At 39.9% G+C, this 20642-nt stretch overlaps 1 protein-coding gene across 1 annotated transcript in view; it reads right to left on the bottom strand.

Annotated features, from left to right (window-relative positions):
- Positions 1 to 20642, bottom strand: part of LOC122799825 (serine/threonine-protein phosphatase 2A 55 kDa regulatory subunit B beta isoform) — a 699704-nt gene that overhangs the window by 46407 nt on the left and 632655 nt on the right. Inside the window, exon 7 of the mRNA XM_044069144.1 lies at positions 13547 to 13716. Within this exon, the coding sequence (XP_043925079.1) occupies positions 13547 to 13716 (170 nt within the window). The remainder of the gene's footprint in view (positions 1 to 13546; positions 13717 to 20642) is intronic.

Below are 20642 nucleotides of genomic sequence, written 5' to 3'. Positions count from 1 at the left end.
TCATAGAAATATAATGCCCTTTCCTATATGAGCTAAGAAATTCTCCCACTTTCTTACCTCTCTTGCATGCAAAAGGAAAAAACTAGAGTAACATATTATTAATTTCAGGTTCAGCTTGTGGGATAATGATTAAGAAAGGGAGAGATATTGAAGGAATTAAAAGAGCCAGTTATAAGCCTTTTCTGCTCTTTACTTGATCCAGTAACTGCATAGTTAAATCTTTAGTTAAGACAGACATTGCAGATTTATCTTTATTTAATTATTAATTATTGTATTTTTTTACTGGGATAGTCTGACTGGGCAGGTAATCTACCCTTTTCAATGGAGGCCTGTTGACAAAAGCTCCAAAAGAAATACACAACAAAATAAGTAAGTATGTGTTTCAGAGTAAACAAATTACACATAATAGGTTTCATAGGGGTGTATATCATAATCTCAAAGTCTGAAATGTTTGAATCACATAACATTGAACAAAAATGATCGAACTGCAAAACCTTGAAATTGAAAAAGAAAAACCTTTTGAAGTGTAGATCAAAAACAAATTGCCCCATGCAGGGCACTTTGCCCCTGCCACTTAAATTTACCACTTCCAAGATCGCACTTCAGTGCACTACAGAGCAGAAATGGAAGATTTCCATTTCCTACACTGTAGCGCAATCTGGGAGTTGGTATATTTAAATAGCGGGGGGTGTGGGGGGTGCAGGGGAGCTTGCTCCCCTGCCTACACCCTTCATGTTTCATGTCCCCAATGGAAACTGCCATTTACATCATTTCGATGTTTTCATGGTTCAATCACTTCAGTTCGATGTTAAGTGATTCGAACTTTTAAACATTCAATGATGTGATATAAACCCGTTTCATAGTATGCATACTACATACAATGCTAAATTTGATATTTGGTAAAATTAGCTATTATCCATAAATGTAGTTAAAGGTGCACAAATGCACTTACACTTTTTTCTCTTCCATTAAGCATTATTTCTTCTTCCTATCTCACTTTCTAGCTATGGCAGCTGACTTTCTAACAACCACTACTATCTCACTAATTTTTCCTGTCCTCTATCATTCCTTTTAGCACCTCTTCCCATGCTTTTAGCATTATATCTGTGTAAATATGTTATATATATTACTCTATTAAAATATATGAGTCATATCTAATGACAGCCAATCACAAAAGACAGTCCTCCTCAACTGTCAACACCATAAACCACGTACATAAAAGTGACTCTTTTCTTTTCTGTTTTTCTTCTCATACAATGTATTATTAATCTAAAATGTGTTAATATCCTGCAATGTAAATATTGTTCTTACTGTACTAACACAATATGAGCTATTGTAATATTTGTTTTTTTCACTATCTGTTCAAAGCAAAGTGATATTGTAAATTTCTGTTCAATGAGTTTTTCTCCCCAAACCACTGCTGAAAACAGGACTGTAATCCTAGCTAGACTCTCCCAGTAAACAAATGGCAATACAGAAATAAAGAACACTGTAGTTTGTAGAACCAAAGTAGCAATACCACAGGGTTTAGTTCAGATCAAGGTTTAGCTTTTGTATCCTTATAGGAGAGAGAGGGAGAGAGAGAACAAGAATGCAGTAAAACAGATAAAGAAAGTGAAAAATGAAGGCAAGAAGGGAGAGAAGCTGTTGTGAGAAGCTGATGAGGAAAATATAAATAAGATGATTAAAGAATGTCAATAAAAAGGTATAGACATTTGATATATATAAATATATATATATATATATATGTATATATATATATATATATATATATATATATATATATATATATACATACAAAACCAAAAAAAAAAATATATATATATATATATATATATATATATACACACACACACACACACACACACACACACACACACACACACACACACACAAACACACACACAGACACAAAAGGCAACAGACCCTCCCCCCCAAAAAATAGGCTCATTTTAAGTCTGAGAAGATTTTTGTAAAAGACTGATGAAAGGAAAAGCAGTGACGGTAGTTAGATTATTTAGGAGAGGCACAGGAACACAGCTAAATATTCATTAGGTAGTCATTAGACTATCTAGGGGAGGTGCATGAACACAGCTAAATATTTGTTACGTAGTCGTCAGACTAAAAGAGGCTTATGAACACAGCTAAATACTCATTAGGTAGTCATTAGACTATCCAGGAGAGGCTTATGAACACAGCTAAATATTCATTAGGTAGTCGTTAGACTAGGAGAGGCGCATGAACACAGCTAAATATTTGTTAGGTAGTCATTAGACTATCTAGGAGAGGCGCATGAACACAGCTAAATACTCATTAAGTAGTCATTAGACTATCTAGGAGAGGCACATGAACATAGCTAAATATTCATTAGGTATTATTATTTGATTTAGTTATCATCAGCACTCTGTTCCCAAGGCCTACATGTCCACTGGGAGTGTAGTACTGAGAATATTATATAGGCTTGGGCATTTGTCTGGCTCATATATGAGTATATTGGGATCCCCTACACTACACCGATACACCACAAACCCGACAGCCAAAACGCCAACACCAAAACATCGACATCACACAAAACCGACAGTCCACATTACCGAACACCATAACACCGACTCACAACACACACATAACACAAGCACACCAAAAACCTTACATACCTACACTAAACCTTACATACACAACTATATATGCACTAACCTTAACCCAAACCCTAACCCTAAGGTCCGTCACTATCGCACACTTACCTTACCCACACCCTAACCCTAAGGTCCGTCACTATCGCACACTTACCTTACCCGCACCCTAACCCTAAAGTCATCACTATCGCACACTTACCTTACCCAAACCCTAAGGTCCATTACTATCGCTCACTTACTTTACCCGCACCCTAACTTCCGTCACTAGCGCATACTTACACAGTCGTGCTCATTTCACATGTCAGTGTTTTCAGAGTCGGGATTTCGAACTGTCGGTCATTTCTGTTGTCAGTCTTCCGGTCTCGGTGTTGTGAATGCCGTTCTTGTGTACTGTCGGTCTACTGAAGTAGACCCATATTGGGATCCCCTACACTATACTGACACACCACAAACCTGACAACCAAAATGCCAACACCAAAACACCGACACCACACAAAACCGACAGTCCACATTACCGAACACCATAACACCGACTCACAACACACACATAACACAAACACACCAAAAACCTTACAAACTTACACTAAACCTTACATACACAACTATCTATGCACCAACCTTAACCCAAACCCTAACCCTAAGGTCCGTCACTATCGCACACTTACCTTACCCGCACCCTAACCCTAAAGTCCGTCACTATCGCACACTTACCTTACCCACACCCTAACCCTAAGGTCCGTCACTATTGCACACTTACCTTACCTGCACTCTAACGTCCGTCACTAATGCATACTTACGCAGTCACGCTCGTTTCACATGTCGGTATTTTCAGAGTCGGGATTTCGAACTGTCGGTCATTTCCATTGTCAGTTTCCCGTATATTGTGGTAAATGACTGGTGGTAAGCACGTTATAAAATGCCTTAGTTCTAGCCACTGAAGTTGCTTTAGTGCAGGGCAGTCCTTTTTCTCCTAATAGGCAATCAGCAAACCACAGGCAGATGCTGATGGAAGAAGGCTGGCACACTCAGGTCACCCATGTCTTGCAGGTAAGCCCTCTGTAGCTTCATTTCCCACTGTTACCTGTGTTTCCATATGCTTAGACATGTTTCTACTGTCTTCTGAATGGAAGATATTCGTTCATCCCCTCCATACAAGCATACACACAGTTTCATTTCCAGTTTTGCTGCACGTTACTTTAGGGTTGTCTTGTTATGATGCATTGTCCTAACTGGCTTTGTCCTGGACACTTTGTCTACTTTATATCTTTTTGTTATCATGCACTCCTTTCATTCTTATGTACCCCCCCATATATCTGATGATTGACCCTCCTTAGACCATCACTTGTTATTTAGGCATACAAGCGCTCTCAGCTTTCTCCATTACTTCACCTTCTTCTTACACTGATAATCATTCTCTGACTCACTCCTTTATTATTCTACCCCATACTTCCTTCACACTATTTTATAGCCATCTTCACTGTATTCCCAACAGATACTTTATGCTTATGTAATTTTCACTTTTGTTCTCACTTTGCTGTAGTAGTATTTACTAACCCTGTTCCAAGGATCTCCAGGTGTATTATGACTGCTGCTCATGGGCTTTTTTACTTTTGCCCCTCTCAGCGTCTCCATGTGGATGAGGTTCATATCAAGGGTATTACTTTTGATGGTGAGTTTCTCACCTTTTGCTTGAATCCAGCTTCCAATTTTATAATTTCCCTCTACACCTAAAAGGTGGATACCTACTGGTGTACTGTTAGATTATTAAGACACCATTGATATGTATGCTTCTTCTCAGAAGACACTGGAGGGTATAAATGTATCTCCAAACACCATCATATTGGGTGACTTCAACTACCCGAATATAGACTGGGAACATTACTCAAGCCCTAACTTTCTAGCCCAACGGTTCCTGGAGTTCATAAATTCAAATGCCATGGAACAGCTAGTCACTGTTCCCACAAGAGGAGAAAATATACTAGATCTCATTGTCACAAACATGGGGACAAAATGCTCCACACCGGAAGTATATCCCTCATTGGTGAGATCTGATCATAAACTAATTTCACTGGAAATCCACATCCCGCCCCCACCCCAAACAAAAAAGACCATAGTGAAGAACTTCTCTAAAGCAAACTTCACACTACTCAAGACTGGTGTGGTATCCTTCAAGGCCCCTGAGCCAGAGGAAACCACAACCCAAGCTGGAAGCCCTTACAAATGCCTTCTATGAACACCTCCAGGACTGCATGGATCAGGCAATCCCAAATAAAACCAAGACTCTTTCCACAAAGGGCAAACGTCCAGTCTGGTGGACCCCAGCCATTAACAAACTTTACAATAAGAGGAGAAAGCTATTACATGATAGAACAAAATCCATAAAAGGGAAGTCACCCCTGATCATTATTAGTAAAAAATTACGAGCACTCATAAAATCAACTAAGGCCAATTTTGAGAGAAAAATTGCCATGGATTCAAAGGAAAATCATAAGGCCTTTTTCAGCTATGTTAGGAACCTGGGTGGAAACTCACAGATATGCTCAGAATTAGTCCAAAATGATACAAAAATCACTGAACCCACAGACATTGCCAACATACTGGCAGACAGGTTCAGTGCAAACTTCACCCCCGTCTCCGCCCCTAAAGGAGAGATAACTATCCCAGCCGAGTGTAGCTTCCCGAACATCTCAAATGCGCAGGTGAAAGCTGCTCTCTCTAAAGCTAAAAACACAGCATCAATGGGACCGGATGGTGTCCCCGGCTGTGTGCTACACGAGCTAAATGAGGAATTAAACCCGCACATAAGGCAGCTGTTTAATCTCAGCCTTACCACAGGATACGTGCCCAAGGAGTGGCGACGGCAACTGTGGTCCCACTCCACAAAGGCGGCGCCTCTACGGACCCTGGTAATTACCGCCCCATAAGCTTAACAAGTCTAGTCTGCAAAGCTATGGAGAGGATCATAATGGAGCTCATAAACAAGGATATAGGGACTTGCAGACATTGGACCCGACCCAGTTTGGCTTTGTCAAGGGAAGATCATGCCTTTTGAACTTGGTCGACTTCTTCGAAACAGTCACCAAGGCCATTGATGAGGGAAAAGCAGTCCATACAGCCTACCTTGACCTTGCAAGGCTTTACACAATACCCCACTCGGGTATTGTAGAAAAACTTACCAGCTTAAATGTAAACCCATATGTCACAAGATGGGTTGCAAACTGGCTTAAGGACAGAACCCACAGGGTTAGAGTTGCTGGCGCTGTGTCAGACTCCAAGCCGGTCACAAGTGGTGTCCCACAGGGCTCGGTCCTTGGCCCCTATTGTTTGGCATCTACTTCTCAGAAGTACAGGCCAACATGGGAGGACTTTGGCTGACAAAGTTTGCAGACGACTGCAAACTGGGCGCCATAGTGGAAAGTGCATCGGACATGGATATCCTTCAGAAGGGACTCACGGAAACAGATAGCTGGTGCCAGAGCCATGGCCTGAAGTTAAACGCCAAAAATGTATAGTCATACCCTTCGGGAAAAACAAGGTAACCCCAAGCTACCATATAGGTGGCAATCCACTAAGGACAGAAGAGGTTATCAGGGATCTGGGGACCCAGGTTGACAGTGGCCTTTCTTTTGACACTCACATTGCTAAAGTGGTTAGAAAGACCTTCTACATTGCCCATCTGATCATGAAGGGATTCACATCCAGATCTAGTGAGGTCATTGTTCCACTGTACTCTTCACTTATCAGACCAATGATCGAGTACAATGCCCCATTCGGGATGTATCTCACCCGACATCTGCAGCAATTGGAGAGACCCCAAAAGTTCCTCACCAAAAGGATAAAGGGACTCCAAAATCTGTCATATGCTGCCAGATTGAAGAAACTCCAGCTCTATTCAGTCGCATACCGTCTGCTCAGAGGTGACATGTGCCTGACATACAAGGCCATGTCCAACCCGGAATTAATGGACATGCGCCACCACAAAAATCCAAATCCACCAAAACCACTAGAGCAAGCGACTTAAACCTTAGCACGGCTATAAATAGGACGTGCTGGAGGGATAGATTTATCACTCAGAGACTCCCTATGCTGTGGAATAAAATCCCGGTCCATGTGAGGCAGAGCACCTCGCTGACTCTGTTCAAGAGAAATCTAGACCTGTGGATGGGAGATCGTAGGTTTACCCCGGGAATCATATCTGTGTCACTGCTGGACAGAGGCACAACAAACTAATGGGCACAGTATTTTTTCATATAAGGGGTGGCGTAAGCCACAAAAATTTGGGCTAGGCTTATAAATGCCTTAGGGCAGATAGCCTAGTATAAACCTATGAACCTATGAACCTATAATACTGTAGCTGAGTATGCCTTTACCCCATCTTCTTCTTCATCATTATCTTCTAGCTTTTGGGCTACCATATCTCTTAATCTGTTTTTTCCATTCCTCATCTGTAACTTCTTCCTTGGTATACCTTCTCTCCTCTTGAATATACACTGTCATATCTCCCCATCTTCTTTCTGCTTCCCAGACAACCTAAATTTAGATGATACCTTATCGATGTCCCTATCAGCTGTAACCCATGCTTATGTCATGGCCATATTGTCTGTATTTCCATTCACAGACAACAGTAGCAGGTTATACTGCACGCAGCCCTTTTTTATTCCCATTTATGCCTTCCAGTCTGTTTTTCATATTATCATTCTTGTCTTTCTTCTCCACATCTACTACTCACTCAGTCAATTTTAGTTTCAAAGGACTACGTTTTATTTTACTTTGACATTGTCTAATTCCAGTTCACTGACTTACGACAACCATTAATGAGAGTATTAGAGTACTTTAAATGCAGCGGTAAATTGTTAGTGATTACAGTCCTATATGATGCATACAATATATAATGTCTGCACTTTACAGTCCTATATGATGCATACAATATGTAATGACTGCACTTTACAGTCCTATATGATGCATACAATATATAATGCCTGCACTTTACAGTCCTGTATGATGCATACATTATATAAAGTCTGCACTTTACAGTCCTATATGATGCATACAATATATAATGCCTGCACTTTACAGTCCTATATGATGCATACAATATGTAATGACTGCACTTTACAGTCCTATATGATGCATACATTATATAATGCCTGCACTTTACAGTCCTGTATGATGCATACATTATATAATGCTTGCACTTTACAGTCCTATATGATGCATACAATATATAATGCCTGCACTTTACAGTCCTATATGATGCATACAATATATAATGCCTGCACTTTACAGTCCTATATGATGCATACAATATATAATGACTGCACTTTACAGTCCTATATGATGCATACATTATATAATGCCTGCACTTTACAGTCCTGTATGATGCATACATTATATAATGCTTGCACTTTACAGTCCTATATGATGCATACATTATATAATGCCTGCACTTTACAGTCCTGTATGATGCATACATTATATAATGCTTGCACTTTACAGTCCTATATGATGCATACAATATATAATGCCTGCACTTTACAGTCCTATATGATGCATACAATATATAATGCCTGCACTTTACAGTCCTATATGACGTATACAATATATAATGCCTGCAATTTAGCTTGACTGGTTGTCACTGTTTGTCTTGTACGTTATTCTGGCACCTTCTTCTCCATTTTCATCATTTGCGATGCTGTTTAATTATATTATTTATTGCTGTATACCCAACCCTCTACCCAGCTATTCCATATACTTTAGCAATAATCCATGATTTTGTGTGGATATGTCAGGATTTACACACAGTTGGTGTGGTTTGATCATGTGGGCAAGGCTCAACTGATTAAACTATGCCAGTCATGGGTAAATCCAGACATACTTACAAACAGGAGTGGACTACTGTTATTATACAATCACATTATTTAAGAAAGAAACTGCTTACCTTTCTCAAATAACATGATTATATAATGGGACTGTCTCAATGACTGCACAGACACCAGCATCTTATAAAGTAAGGAGTGCTTGCAGGGAGTACAGTTTCTTATTTAGACTCATAGCATTAAGTAGCAGTACTTTGGTTTTATATAGAGAGGATTTTGCTGTTGGGAGGTTGGTTATTTTGACACTGTCTAAAAAAAAGGTACATTAGGAGTGGCTAATGCCTTTGCTAGTATCTAAAAGCCTAGAGCAGTCAGGTGCAAACCATCTCTGAAACAGTCTGACCTGTCGACCATGCCTTCTCAGGCTCACAGATATTGGATTCCCCTGGACTGACACCAGAAGCTAAGCCAATTGTGCCTTCCACAATCAAAGCTATACGAAGAGACATGACCAAGATCTCAGATAACAAACTATATGAAAAGAGACATGACTGAGGACTGAAATTATGTGTCACAGGCAGGTATAATCCTAGCCTTGAGCAGCATTCTACTGTCTCCAAGGATGATGCCACAATACAAACAAAAAATTATTGACTTTAACAATTGGCTTAGCGTCTGGTGTCAGTCCAGGGGGATCCAATATCTGTCAGTCTGGGAAGACATGGTCGACAGGTCACACTGTTTCAGAGATGGTTTGCACCTGACTCCTCTAGGCTTTTAGATACTAGCAAAGGCATTAGCCACTCCTAATGTACCTTTTTTTTAGACAGTGTCAAAATAACCAACCTCCCAACAACAAAATCCTCTCTATATAAAAGCAAAGTACTGCTACTTAATGCTATGAGTCTAAATAAGAAACTGTACTCCCTGCAAGCACTCCTTACTTTAGAAGATGCTGGTGTCGGTGCAGTCACTGAGACATGGTTAAAAGGCACAGAAAGCACCTCAGCTGTGCAGGGCTACAATGCCTTCCATACATTCAGACCACAAATTAAGTGTGAAAAACCAAAGGAGAAGGTGTATCCATCTTTATTAAGGATAAGTAGATCTCGAGACTGGTCAAACAGTATGACTCTCTTGAGCACTCCATGTCCAATTAACTATAGGCAAAGCCCCCTACTACATCATATCTAGTTATAGGTCCCCCACCATGTCATACCTAGACTTACTGGAGTCACTTGCCATGCAGCCCAACACCTTACTCATGGGTGATTTTAATTATCCTACCATCGATTGTGAAACATACATGACCACAAACACTGACTCAGAGATTCTTGGACTTTGTCAATGCAAATGCTCTGGAACAACTGATCAGCACACTCACAAGAAGTACTTACTAACATGGGAGAGCACTGCACCCCACATGCGATGTCTTCTCTGGAAAGATAAGACCATAATTCAGTCTTGTTCAATGTAATCATAAGACCAGATACCCCATCAAACTCAAAAATGCTTAAGAATTTTTTAAAGACAAATTACCTCCTAATAAGTGATGGTATAAGAAGTTTCAAAGCCCCCTCAAATGCTGATAACACAGAGGTGTACACCAATGCCCTGTATAACCACTTAAGGAGTTGTATAGAATTGGCTGTACCTGATCAGATTAAAACCAGATTTTGCCGAAAAAAACAAACCACCCTGATGGACCCCTACTATAAACAGGCTATACAACAACAGCAAGAAACTAATATCCAAGAAAAAGTGGGAAGTGGTTCAGCAGAGGAAGATATCCCTCTGTAGCTTAAACAAACAAATTGGAGATCTTGTCATGTCTTCCAAAGCTAATTAGGAAGCAAAAATAGCCTCTCTAGCTATGGATAATCACAAGGCATTCTTTAACAATGTCCAAAATCTGTGCTAAACTGGTTGTGGATGCTAACACACAAACTCATCTAACAGTAATAGCCAACCTGCTAGCTGGCAGATTTGGAGGAAACTTCACACTCCTGTCCCCTCCAGTTATCCCCCAAAATATACCTGCCATCATTCCTCAGCCTACTATCTCAAAAGAGTAGGTCATCTTGGTGCTCTCCAAGGCCAAAAACATGCTCTCAATGGGATGAGACAACATCCCAGGTTGCTTTTTAAACAACTTAAAACATGACCTAGCCGACCCACTTCGATCCCTGTTTAACCACAGTCTGCAAAATGGCTATGTTCTGATGGAATGGAAGACAACAACAATAGTCCCTCTCCACAAAGGAGGACCTTCAACTGACCCTGGAAATTATAGGCCTATAAACTTGACTAGCCTCATCTGCTAGGCCATCATTATGGACCTTATTAACAAGGACACAGGTAATCTTCAACCTCTGGACTCAACCCAATTCGGATTCATTAAAGGTAGATCATGCCTGTTAAACATGGTTGACTCTGAGAAAGTCACCAAGGCCCTGGAAGGCAGAAAGACAGTGCATACTGCATATCTTGACCTGGCCAAGGCATTTTACACAATCCCCCATTCAGGTATTATAGAGAAACTCTCCCAATTGGGAATTAACCCCTACATTGCCAGATGGTTATCCAACTGGCTCACTGACAGGACAAATAGTGTCAAAGTGGGTGACTTCATCTCTAGCAAAAGACCAGACACCTGTGGCACACTACAGGGTTCTGTGCTGGGCCCCTTATTGTTCAGAATTTATTTTAGAAGTCCAGGCATACATGGATGGCCTGTGGCTGACCAAGTTCGCTGACGATTGGAAATTGTGAGCAATCACTGAGTCCCGCAACAATGTTAATATACTGCTGACAGGATTAACGCAGACAGATGATTGGTACCAAAACCACAGACTAAAGCTAAATGCAAAACAAATCATTATTATTCCCTTCGGAAAAGTTGACATCCCTGCTAATTTCATTATAGAAAGTGCCCCCCTAAGTTAGACCCAGTGGTATGTGTTTTGGGTACTCAGATTGATAGCAGTCAGAACTTTTACCACCATCATGTATCCAAAGTAGTAAAGAAATCCTTCCATGTGGCACATCTTATAAGTAAAGGCATCACATCTAAATCTATGAATGTTATAATTCCATTATACTTGGCCTTCATCAGACCAATAATTGAGTACAATGCTCCCTTTTGCATATATCAGACACCTGCAACAATTGTAGAGCCCATAGAGGGTTCTCACCAAGAAATTACAGGGTACGCTAAACAAGTCTTATACAAAAAGACTGAAAGCCCTGTCACTGTATTCTGTCTCCTACAGGTTGCTAAGGGATGACCTGTGTCTAACTTACAGGGAAGTCTCTGTCCTGGGCCTGATGGAAATACTGCACATTCATAAATAAAACTGCATGAGGGTTACTTGCTCCAGGGATCTTAACCTAGCCTCTGACATGAACAGGTCATGCTGGAGAGATAGATACATCTCCCAGGGAGTGTCACTTGCTTCCAGTTCATGTGAAACAAATCCCCTCTCTGACCATCTTCAAATACAACCTAGATCAATGGATGGGTGCCCACAAATTCACTCCTGAAGTGGAGCCCATGTCCCTCCTGGACAGAGGAAATTGGTATTAACTATCATAGACCCCTACCTCTGCAAATGTCACTCATCTAACCACTAACAACTGGGGCAACTCAGGATAAATATGGGTACGCTTGTAAGGACTCTAGGGCCATTATCCTAGTAACCTTATATGAACCTATGATGTAGTGTGAATGCTTATGGCACCTATGTTGGCACGCTTGCAATTTTTGTGGTTTAGTCCCCTGTCTCTGGATTTTTTTAAGCATGACATTTTATTAAAAAATTATGAGAGGACAGAAATAAGAGGAAAATGAGAGACATTATGCAAATCTCTAGACAGTTGACAGGTTTGATTATCATATAGCTGGTAATCATACCTCTTGGCTGTGTAGAATTTTACAGATTGTCCTTGATTTTCCCTATCCCTCATAATATGGGGCAGAATAATTGTTGCCCTGTCCCTCATAAAATATGGTAGTAGAGTTGCTTAAGAAGACTTCTGCAGCTGGACTTTTTCATTTGGGTTTTGCTCATTTTACAATAGGCACACCGATTTTGTTGTCCAGTCAGCATGCTCATTTTAGAATACTAATGTCTCTTTATTTTAAAATGTGTAGTATTGCTCTGTTTATATTCTCTCCTAGTAGACCAGAGTGTTACTTCAAGCAGGAATATCCTTTTTAACAAGTATTTGTCATTTAAAAAACATTCTAGCTATATCAATTACTTCAACTGTATTACTCTTTCTGTAAGATTTTGGGTTGCCATTTAAAAATATAGTAGCATTGCATTTTGGAGTCCTGCCACATTTACGTAGAAGTAAGTCACAGTACGGTAGGGATAAAATGCATTAAAGGAGCCCATCCATTCAGTGTAAGACATTATTCTACATTTATGTGAAATGCTAAAAAAAAGTCAGTCAGTCAAACAATAAACCTCATTGTGAAAAGTGGGAAAGAACAGTGTTGTTTTTCTTTAATGCAGTGTAAATCATATGACATGGCATTCATAGATATTGTTTTGAGATCTCATGTCTAACGTTCTGATTATTGTCTTCATAGAAAAACTATTAGCATAAGCCGTTCACAGTTTCTTCCACAAAATATTAATTTGCAGTGCATATTTTATTCCAATCCATCTCACAATTGTCTAATTTGAGAGTCACACTATTAACCCATATTAAGCCACAAACTGACCATTGTCAAATGAATAGGAAATGCTGTTTATTAAAGTTGTACGGTAGATAAGTTCTGTGTCTTGTTCACTTGTTATATAAATACCTGGATTGGATTTTATACCGAGATTAGGTTCAGTTTTTTTCTTTCTTTTTCTGTCTAACACTGCTTTCATGCGCAATTCACGAATAAAGCATTTGTTTCTGTAGACAAGACATTTGCATATACTTTGAAGAGAATTAATATTTTTTAACCAACAATTGATTTAAAGCACTGGTATTTTATTGAAAACATGCTGTCACATTAACATATGCCACTGTTTTGCTTTACACTGTGATTGCCTTGTCAATCATTACAGATAGAGAAAGTTTCCTTAGGGGGCTTACCTGATAAGTTTCAATAGGCCTGTTCTCCATGTTTACATCCCAAACCTTGACTGTGAGGTAATCCCTTGTCATTATATACCTTCCACTGTGACTGAATTTGACATCTGATATTGATGAGATGATTTCAGAGAAAAATGATCTATTACTCGGATCCTCTGGTTCTTCAAAAACTAGAGTAAAATGAATGCAGAGTGTGGTTAAAGGCAGACTGGTTATGTCAAATACTAGGGGACTGACAATGTCTTTGTTTTGCATATCACAAGGTTTTGCCATGTTAGATGTTTGCCGTAAGAATGAGTGAAAGCAAAGTACCTGTATATCTTAGCATTCCTTTTGCTAAGACATTAAAATTCTACTGTATAAAGAAGTGTCAGATCAATACTGAAGGGAAAATGTAAAACAGTTTTTACAGTCTTATGATTTTCTTACCAACCAGGATGCAGACATTGAAAGATGTTGCAACAAATAATAATACAATAATTGCATGGATAATACAAATCAATACAACTGCAATTTAAATGTGTGAACTTATTACATAGGTGAACTGAAGACAGACTCAACAAACATCCACTCAGAAAACACCATCTTAATTATTTCAGCAATGCCAAGTACAAGGTAATGTAAAACTGAATATGGATAACTTCTAAGCTTGACTGTGTAAGGGCATATGACTTTCAGTTCTCTAACATCTGCATGTATGTGTTCTTCACAAATGTCTTCTGTACTTTATCAATGCCATATTTAGACCACAGTAAACTCTGGTTACTGTTAACTTGTATCAAGTTTTCTAGCACTACTGTTTCATTTGCAGACTATCCACTCTTTTTTCTGCCGCTTCCAGGAAATTCTGTCCAAAATATATCCATAAAGCAGCCAAACTGTTAAAAATTGTAAAAATCATATGACTATCAATGGGGTTAGGGTTTACAACATCATGACTTATGCAATTCTTGGTTCTAGAATCTCCTTTATAGAATTAGGTCTTGAGTGACCACAGGGGCTGCTTTTATGAATGTTTGTGTAAAAAATTACTTTAAAGGTTTGTGGAGATAGTAAAGAGGACATCTTGTCTCTGTACTGAAATACCGGCACTCAAAATGCCAAGTGCCAAAAAAAACAAACAAACAAAAAAAAGACAGGAAACACAGGAGAAGAGTGAATGTCAAAAACTGCTCTTCTCCTTAAAACTTCTTTTTGCAGGGTGGTAATCCCCCCCCTGTGCACTTCCCCATTGCGGAGAAAGCCATCCCACCCTCAAATCTATACACACTAACTCTGAGATTGACATACCTCGGAAAAAAGGGAATATTCCTAGACATGGCAGCTTGGACTTAGTATATTTAAATATGTTCTTTTGGCCAGTCAGTCTCCATATTTCAATCTAGCGGGTCCTGACATTTCAAATGGTTAAAAAAGATGTGTGCTTCCCATGACATATTATCAATGTCTTGAGGATATTTGCAGTTTCCTATTTGATAGGAATATAGACTAGTACAAAATATGCTATTTAAGCTTCAGTGATAGCTCCACTATCCAGTTCAGTTAGTTTTATCCAAGAACTGTTTTTCATTCAGTAATATCTTCACTCATTTCAGTACACAGAAACCATTGACATCTTTCACTTTTTTCATTTGATAGTCCATTCTATTATGTTTTAGCTATTCATTCATTTAAGTGACATTATTGAGTCCTTATCTCTGCTGCGGTGGTGGTGCTGCGGTAGTGTTGTCGCCTCACAGTAAGACGTCCTGTTCGATTCTCAGCTAAAGCGTCTTCTGTGTGGAGACATGCGTGAATGGGTGTACCTTCGTTGAAGGTTGTGCGTCAGGGCCGGCAACTCAGCACGTAAAAATCTACTGCCATTCATTAGTGGACCGGAGTTCCGCTCTGGAGACCCCTAACCGGGAAAAGCCGAAAGGCACAACAACAACATTGAGTCCTTATCTCTGCTCGCTGGAGAGGTGCAGTGCTTTTCTTGAATGATATTACTGAGGACAAACAGAGAAGTATGAGTAGTTCTAGAAGTTATACTGAAATGAATTATAGCGGAGGTGATGTCGACCTACTGAGATACTCCGAGATGAAAGTTTGATGATGATAGAAGGAACTATATACATTACTGGAACTTGAAATGTAGAAATAGGAGTCAAATTAAATGTGATATTGTTTAATATGTGATCTTTGAAAGTAGTGAACTAAAATACACTGGAATGGTTCACTGTACGCCAGATAATCATCAAAACTTCTACGAAGGACAAGAATATTTTTGGGAAAAAATCGAATAGTCTAGAGGGTGCAAAAATCAGTGCTCAGATCCAAGAAATTATAGAGGGATCTGAATTATTCTTGCAGACATATATACATTTATGCCTCAACTACAGACGCCGAACAGGAGAAAGCAAAGCAGTTTTATGGGGATTTACAGTACCTTCTGGATATGACACCAAAAAAAAAAAAAAAAAGATATTGCCTTAATCACATGTGACTGGAATAATGAAAAATGTTTGGCCTTAGTATAAAAATGAAGTGGGACATTGATAATTTACGTATTATAGTAAGCATGCTCTTTCATCAGCCTAAGAGAATGCTTTACATGTGGATATCACCAGGTGGCTCATATTGAAATCAGGTTGTTAGATACTCTGCATTCATGATAGGGAAGATGTCAAAATGAAGGCAGAGTTATAGTAGAAAGGGAAAGGCAGGATAGGTGTTTAAGAAGATCTGCAGTACTATGGGAAACTTATATAGTATATTACCTCTCTACTTATTTTATTTATGCACAGAATATATTATGCAAAATACTGGTTAGATGGATCAGATGGTAGAATCAAACTTGTTGGGAGAAATATTAATGACCTCATATATTCATTTGACATTACATTGATGGCTGAAAGTGAGGATGAATTGTGTAATCTATTGGCAAGGGTGAAAGTACGAAGCACAAAATCCGGTTTACTGTTCAGTGTAAAGAATACTAAAATTTACATAATTTAGCCGTATTATTTCTTTTTTGACAGATGGTGAAATAGTATGGGCAGTGAACAGATTTATTTTCTTGAGCTTAAGTGCGTGGTCACGGCAGCCATGAAATTAAAAGACACTTGCTTCTTGAGAAGTACGTCATGGAAAATCTGGATAACAGAATGAACAGCAAAACTTCACATTTTCATCATAAGTCCAACATGGTCAAAACTATGGCTTTCCAGTAATATGTTGGCTGTGAAAGTTAGACTGTATGCCAAAACCATTCTCCTATATTCTATAAATCACAAATTCACCCCTGGCTTTTTGACTATAACCCTTATGGATGGGGTAGTCTGTAGATACTTTAACGCACAAGCATAATCCAAAGCCATTCTAGCCAGGTTGGTTTGATAATTGGAAAAATTGGGGCATGAATAGCTAGGCTTAAAAAGACTCTAGCGCTGTTAGCCAAGTAACATCCTATGATACTATGGAAGTAAAGCTATTCATTGGAAGAGTGATGCCTTTGAACTGTAGTGATGGAAAAAAGCATTTGAAAATTCCATGGATACTTGATGAAATAATCACAGACTGCTCAATGAATGATCCAATAGTAAAACTAAAACATAACTACTTTGGCCATTTAATGCAAAGAGATCCAGAGAAATCCAGAGAATGGTGCATTACTTGCATCTAACTACAGGATATTAAGTTTGTTAGTGGAAGATGCTATTAGGCACTTTATAAAGGAATATAGTTACAAATTAGTATCATGTAGCAGACAAAGTATTTAGTTCTCTGCATCACAGTTTTATAACAGAACTAATAAATTATAGCAGTGTGCTCCAAATGTGTAATGATTCAGCAAGCAGGATATTCTCTGAAATCTTCTATTTTTTTTAATTGAGTAGCAAACCAGCTTTTTTCCCTCACTATTGGCCCAGTGCAGATTGGTCAGTTGGCACGAAGGACAGATGTTCCAACCCCAAGACATGGTATTACCAAAATGAAAAAGATTTCATTTTCTGCTCATTCCCATGCATCTCATTAGTAAATGCACACACACACACACACACACACACACACACACACACACACACACACACACACACACACACACACACGTCTGCGGGCGTGCAAACATATTTAGACTCATGATCCCCTGTCTAGGATTCTACAATCACCTTGGTAGACACACACACACAAACATACAGACATATAGTTATATCCAAATGTGAGATTCCCTACCTAACCCCTGAAGTGCAACCACCTAGGCAAGTACTCGTGCGCGCGCACACACACACACACACACACACACACACACACACACACACACACACACACACACTCGCGCACATATTCATTCAGCCTCATTCATGCTCCTAGAGTCACGCACACACAATCACGCACACGCACACGTGCACACGCACACACACACGCGCACACACTCGCACACATATTCATTCAGCCTCATTCATGCTCCTAGAGTCACACACACACACACACACACACACACACACACACACACACACACACACACACACACACACACACACACACACACTTACCTCAGTGGATTTTCTGGGCTTATCTGCACTGCAAGTATTTCAATAGAAGTAAATAGGTGACTGATGCCTTTTGACAGCGTTCACTTTTTACTCCTAGAGTAAAACTTTACTTACTTAGCTGAGCAAATTGGGAGTTGTGGACATTTCTGTGGTGGAATATAAGGCTATTTAGCACTAACCTTTACCCTGGACTGCAACAGTAGTATACAGTTTTGCCTGCAAAATTACACTCTATGCTAATGCCCTGTGAAGGGAAAAATCTCAGTGGTAGATGGGTCTAAGAATCTGAATGGTTTAGTGTGATTTAGAAACCTTCCAAGATAAGGTTTCTGCATCACACTAAGCCTTTCTGAACCCTGGGATGATCTTGTTTTCTGAAGAATATTATTTATGGAGTCATTAGGGATTCTGTTTAATAGTCTGTTTCCAAGTGGTTTAGCACTACTTTTTCCTGTGCTCCACCCCTTCCACACACACACACACACACACACACACACACACACACACACACACACACACACACACACACACACACACACACACACACAGACATGGATTCAGTGTTTGATTCCTTCTACCTCCATTTGTCTACTGTGTGACTCTAAGCAAGTCACTTAACTGGACAGCGCTCCTGGATCACCCTTATAAAAGGACACTTGTGACCAGTGGGCTATCTGGTTAATGAATGGATTAAAAACGAGGAGTGGAAGAGATACTCATGTAGACTAAAGGTAACTGATAGATCCTTTGAAAACATTTAAACCTTTACAAAAATGATTCCTCCAATAAAGGCTCAGCTTAAATGTATTTGTTCTGAGGTTATCTGCTCACACCTTAAGAGTATTTCAATCTGTGTATCAAGCCTCTGAAAGTGGAACCAGTTTATAGAAATGTTTGCAGTGAGCTGCTTTACTATAGATGACATCTGTACTGGAGTCTAAGCTGACAGATTTGGGATCTTCTGAACTGCAGTAATAATTTCATTAGAAAAATGTCTTCGTGTGCGAGTATGAGTGTGTACGTGTGGCATTAAAGAACAATCACAACAGGGCTTCCAACCCAGTGGTGTGAGCACTGGCACAGCATGAATGTCAGTTTTGATGTGACACCACAATCCCATGTGCTAAAATGGGAAAAAGGGGTTCATAGGTGTGTACTAGGCTAATGGCCCTGAGGCCTTTACAAAACTAGCCCATAGAAGTGCCCTGGCATTGTGCTACCCATCGTTAGTTCCCAGTGCCTCTATCAAGTAGTGCCACTGGAGTGATCCCCAGGGTGAACTTTCTATTTCCCATCTGCTCATCAAGATTTCTCTTGAAGAGGGATAGTGAGGTGCTCTGCTTGACATGTATGGGAAGTCTATTCCAGAGCATCGACAGTCTCTGGGTTATGAATCTGTGCCTACAGCATGTTCTGTTGATTGTGGTAATGAGGTTGAGGTTTCTGGAGCATGTGGTGTGGAAGGATTGGGATTTCTTTAGATGTAGCATTTCTAATGGAGCTGGGTCAGACATGGCTTTGTAAGTCAAGCAGAGATCACCTCTTAGTAGACAATATGAGACAGAGAATAGCTGGAGTTTTTTGTCTGTCTGTGCAAGACATGTGTTTAAGGCCTAGGATCCTCTTCATGAGGTACTTTTGTGGCCTCTCCAGCTGTTGCAGGTGAGGTACATGCCATTTGGGTCATTATACTCTATGATTGGTCTAATGAGAGATTAGAGAGAAATTATGACCTCTTTCTTCCTGGATGTAAAACCCTTGGTAATGCGATGTGCCACATAGAAGGACTTTCTGACCCAGTGGCAATGTGGTGGTTGAAGGAAAAGTTGCTGTCAGCCTTTGTTCCCAGATCTCTTATAATGTCTTCAGTGTTCAGTGGGCTCCCATCAATGTGGCAATTAATGGGAACTGAGTTTTTCCCAAAGAGGGATGATGACACATTTTTTGGCATTGAGCTTAAGGCCATGGTTTCGACAACAGTCACTGGTCTCAGTGAGGCCTTCCTGTAGGATATCTGCATCACTTGGGGATTTAATAATGGCTCCCAGCTTGCAGTCGTCTGTGGATTTGGTCAGCCAGAGTCCCTCTGTGTTGGCCTGGACGTCTGAGAAGTAGATGCCAAACAGGAGAGGACCCAGGACCGATCACTGTGGGACTCCACTCGTGAATGGTCGGCAGTCTGACTTAGAGTCGACTACTTTCACACTGTGTGTGCTCTATCTGTGAGCCAATTTTCAACCCACCTAACGATATAGGGGTTGATGCCTAGTTTGTTGAGTTTATCAGTATTCCCTGAGTGAGGAATGGTATCAAAGGCTATGGCCAGATCGCGGTAGGCTGTATGAACTGCCTTACCATCATCCACCGCTCTGGTGACTGACTCAAAGAAGTCAACCAGGTTGAGCAAGCATGATCTACCTTTCACAAAATCAAATTGCATGGGATCTAGAGTTTGGAAATTCCCTATATCCTTGTTAATTAGGTCCATGATAATGTGCTCCATAGCCTTACATATTAGCCTCGTCAGGCTAGTGGAGTGATGATTTCCAGGGTCTGTAGTC

Source organism: Protopterus annectens, chromosome 4.part0 (genome assembly GCF_019279795.1).
Source record: "Protopterus annectens isolate FY-2018-M chromosome 4.part0, PAN1.0, whole genome shotgun sequence".
Lineage (NCBI taxonomy): Eukaryota > Metazoa > Chordata > Ceratodontiformes > Protopteridae > Protopterus > Protopterus annectens.
Note: the sequence above shows the minus strand (reverse complement) of the source record. Positions and strands in the feature narration are given on the sequence as shown.